Source organism: Lotus japonicus, chromosome 1, assembly GCF_012489685.1.
Source record: "Lotus japonicus ecotype B-129 chromosome 1, LjGifu_v1.2".
NCBI lineage: Eukaryota > Viridiplantae > Streptophyta > Magnoliopsida > Fabales > Fabaceae > Lotus > Lotus japonicus.
Window position 1 is genome coordinate 2,635,751 of NC_080041.1, and position 4,704 is coordinate 2,640,454.

At 31.4% G+C, this 4,704-nt stretch overlaps 1 protein-coding gene across 1 annotated transcript; it reads right to left on the reverse strand.

Annotated features, from left to right (window-relative positions):
• Positions 1 to 2,323: 2,323 nt before the first annotated feature.
• On the reverse strand, positions 2,324 to 3,494 carry LOC130732794 (F-box protein At5g07610-like). Its single transcript, XM_057584781.1, has 2 exons — positions 3,490 to 3,494; positions 2,324 to 3,197 (listed from the first exon to the last, which is right to left on the reverse strand). Exons 1-2 carry the CDS (start codon positions 3,492 to 3,494, stop codon positions 2,324 to 2,326), a joined length of 879 nt encoding a protein of 292 aa, XP_057440764.1.
• Between the last annotated feature and the right edge of the window lie 1,210 nt (positions 3,495 to 4,704).

The window sequence follows — 4,704 nt, forward strand, 5'->3', positions numbered from 1 at the left end:
GTTTATCGTGAAGTTTGCTGAACATTACATTCTAACCTTCACTTGCTTGAATATGGCATAGTTTGTTACTTAATTTTACTTCTTTTTGCATTTGGGTTTTGGGTGGGACAACTCTCTCTAGATGGATAATGTCATAACGAATTTATGCATACAATAATCACTCTTTTTCTCATGAATATTCTGGTATCCTTAAAAAATTATGCTAATTCCATGCAATGTAAGAGGATTTAGTGAGGATTGAGGACACTTTTACTTGAAATCATTGACTCATTGTATGTGTTAAATCCACTTGGTATGATTTTACCATTGCACGAAAGACCTTATTTTCATTAAAGGTGTTGAACCAACACATGTTGCAGCCACTGTAGTAATCTCTTACTATAGATTTATTGCTAGACTTGATGCCAATTGCATGTCTTTCATTTCTTTCACTTCATTTTGTTCCTCACTTTCTTTATTTGTTTCTTTATTTTGTTTCACTTCTCCTTCACTTGTGGCTGATTTAATTTCCTTTTTAAGATAACAAAGTGAAATCAAATATTGTAAATCTGAATTTTTTCCTTTTCTTCTCACATCTACAACTTTGCATTGTCCTTTCATTTTTTATGACACATGCAATGTGACAACTAACTCCGCGATACCAAACACTGAAGATGAGGAGGAATTCATTTGCTACTTTGCCTACAAAGCTTCTTTCCCACCATCCACACCCTTCTTTTCTATAATTTAGGAGAGTTGTGTGAGTTCACCAGCTTGGTTCTGCAGGCAATTCTACTGGTCTAAATGTCTTTCTGCCACAAGTTGAAGGTTGGTGGGAAACTTTGGACCAAGAAGAGAAATCCAATGTCAATGTTGTAGCCATATACAGTGTAGCTAAATATTATGTTTTAATCAAGTTGGATGAGAGTTCATCTCCGTTTTTATTTTCATGTTTCAAGTAACAAGTTAGCTCTCATTAAGTGAGGAAGATGACATTTCATGGGTGCTACACAACTGTTTTGTATATTTTTCTGTATAGTGGGTCATTGAGGAGGGAATTACTGTTTTGTATACTTCTTTTCTATGGATATACTGGTGAATTATTAAAATGCATTTGATGATGATATTAGGGTAGAGTTTGTTCTCAAACCATTATTTTTGCCTTTGGAATAAGTGCTTTGGATGTGGATCTGAGCCTTAATTAGACAATGGCATTTTTTATATCTGTGTTGAGAACTCAAGTAATATACATTTTTTATATATTAACTTTCTTCCTCAGTGCATCAAACTGCATGATTTATTTGCTCTTTGTGTGATTGGTTGACAAAATAGTATGTGAGCAAATCTTAACCATTCTTTTAAATCTTTTTTGCCTGCATATATAACGGTTCCTGATATTTAAGTGTAGTGGGTGGCAGGTTATATTATAAAATTTATATGTATATGCTTTTAAAATTATAGAAGACGTATGTGAAGATTTATATGTTGATCTTTTTCTTCCTTGCCACAAGCTGTGAGACATTGAAGCTGCTAATGGAATCATGCCCTTAGTGAATCAAGTTGTTGAAATTGAAGATCTAACAGAGCAGATCTTGTCCAAACTTATGATTGCATTTCCGTACCTTGAAGTAGCAATTCAAAATTATTGAAGAAAATCAAGAAGGTGAACGAGCCACAAGTCCTGCATTTTTGTTTAGTAATCTGAATTAAGAAATTTGGTGTATTCAGCAATTGTTTGGTCAATTTAGAAGACTATGTGTTGGCTTATGTTATAAAAAATATTTTTTATCTATCTTTTATTAAAAAAATTATAAATTTATTATAATGGAAGTTAATACTACTTTATATTATGTGACATATTAATTTTAATTTTAAATACTATAAAAGGATATGTGTGATATATTTTGGTGTTTAATCTATCTCTTGCATATTCTAATATCATTGTGACATTTTTGTTATAGCTCTTAATTTTAGTTATTCAACAACATATGCTCAGTCTGTTGCTTATATAAAATTCAATGAGTCATAAAATATGATAAATTTACGTATGATGGCCCCGTGCATCGCACGGGTCTCAATCCTAGTACTTTCAATAACTTGTTACGGTAGCATGGAGCTCCAAGAGTTAAAAATAAATAAAAGAACAATAGGACTCAATTTAGAACTCCAAAATCCAAAAGGATCATTAGTCAAGTTGAATAACATACGAAAGAGGATAATTCTCCAAGTTTGTAACTTTGTTTATATAAATAAATAAAATCAGCACCACATCTCACACATAGTTCAAATACAGCCTTACGACAAGATTGATTCTACACACTATAACAATGACTAGGTCATGAAATTAGCATAGGATATCAAAATGCGGAACAACACGACCCTGAGCAAGCCTAATCCATATGGATGTACCGATCTCAAAATCACATAACTTAGTTGAAGTATTATCCACAGGATCATTGATAATGGCTCCTTCTCTAGCTACAATCAAGACGGAGATGGATGATTTGTTCTTGTGAAAAATGTAATAGTTGAAACAAGACCTCATGTGTGTGAATTGAAGTCGGATGGATTTCATATCAATACGGTGCGTCAATAACCAACCAGAGTAATCTTCCTTGAGCTCAAAAATATCATAAAAACTAGGTTTTTGATTTTCCTTAAGGGGCTCGGGCTCGGGAAGTATCAAATGCAAATGTCCCCCGGACTCTCCAAAATAATAAATACGTGTTTTTAACCATTCGTCCGAATTGGACAAGGGCATTGAATAATATTTGAGACACTGAGCATCAACATCAAAATAGACTGAAAAGTCACCTCGGTTGCACCAATGAATGGCACCATTGCAGTAAACCCCACGATCAGAATCAGATTCCCATGCCAGTGGAAATGGGATAGAGACAGAAACCGGAGGGCCAATACGGGGGGAATGAGGTTGGAATATTGTATATACATGGAAGACCCAGTCAAGCGGTGAATCCCGGCTCACTGCAAGAGAAACGACTTTATAGAAGGGCGATGATACCGAGGGATCAAAAGCGAGATAATGGTCGATTATATAGCTTTGGCGGCTTAATGGGTGGGTACCCAAATTGAGATTGGTGAAATCTCGGGTAATAGGGTTGTAGATGAAGTACGAGTCGGAGCAAAAGGCGAGGCGGCAGAGGAGAAGGCCGTTGCAGGAACGAAGGACGATGAAGTCGAAATCCAAAGTGATAAATCTAAATTAGGCCGATAACAATTATACATGGGATAAGCCGTAGACTATTTCATGTAGCCCTAACACTTAATCTTGATTGGCATCCAATTGTTCACAACATTTCCCTTGGTTATTATATTTAGTTATTTACTGGTAGTGATTCCATACTTCTAACATAATTTATGTCGTAGGGGCAATATGTATATATAAATTTATACCAAGAAAAACATAATATATATATATATATTACCTTTAAAAGTTTGAATGCACATCATAATTTTGTATATCATAAATACTGTGGGAGTAATTTATACCTCATGGGGGCAATATAACTCACATAATTTTGTATATCACAACGTGGATCTGTGCCTGCTTATACTGGTTTATTTATTGGACAAGTCAAATATGCTAATGATCTGCTTACACGTGCCATGAGGCTTGAGGCTAGTCATATCTCGACACCTTTATATTAGGAATTCAAGTGTGAGTAAGTCTCACATTGGAAGATAAGAATAAAAGTTTGAGCGGTTTATAAGCTCAGTTTCTTGTTTGTTGCTTTTGTCCCTATTTTCTTGTACAAAAAAAGGAAGGATTGGTTAATTTGATTTGATTAATATGAAAATTTTTATACAAACATATATACTTGGTTGAGTAAGTGTGCATTTAGTTACTTTTGAGTAAGCTCTTCCAAACTGGGACCAAATCAATATATATATATATATATATATATATATATATATATATATATATACTAAAGGAATGTTTTTTTCTAAAAGGTTTTGCCACGTGTCACCTCCATATCATCCCAAAAAAATATATAAATTTGAATTTTCTTAAATTTGAATTACATATTTTTAATAAATATTTAAAAAAAATCCGTGCAAAAAAGAAAAGCATGTATAAAAAATATATATTGAGTCAACTATCAACTATTAAATATGTACATATTTTTAATACATATTAAAAAAACAAAATCTGTAAAAGAAAAAAAATCATATCTGTACATATTTTTAATACATATTAAAAAAACAAATCTGTGTTAAAAAAAGCATATATAAAAAAATATTTTTTAAAGATTTTGTTTTTATCCAACCCATCCATCCGTAAAGATTTTTTTTCTTAACTTTGAATACATATTGTTTTTCTTATCTTTAAAATACATATTTTTAATACATATTAAAAAAATTCGGGAAAAAAAAAAGCATATATAAAAAACATATATTGAGTCAACTATCAACTATTAAATATGTACATATTTTTAGTACCTATATAATATATTCTATCCATCTATCTATCTTATTTTGATGAGGAAATCGATATTTGTCAATCAATTTAATATTTATTTTTTCAATTTTCAGCACCATAATTTTCTTAATTTTTATTTTTTCAATTTTTTTAACAAATCAAATAAATATAAATAAAATAATTTTTTTTTCTATTTTAGACAATAATCATTACTAAATTGTGTACCTCTTATGATTGATTATTTCTTTCTTATGATGATTCTAATTATTTACTTTTAACCGTGA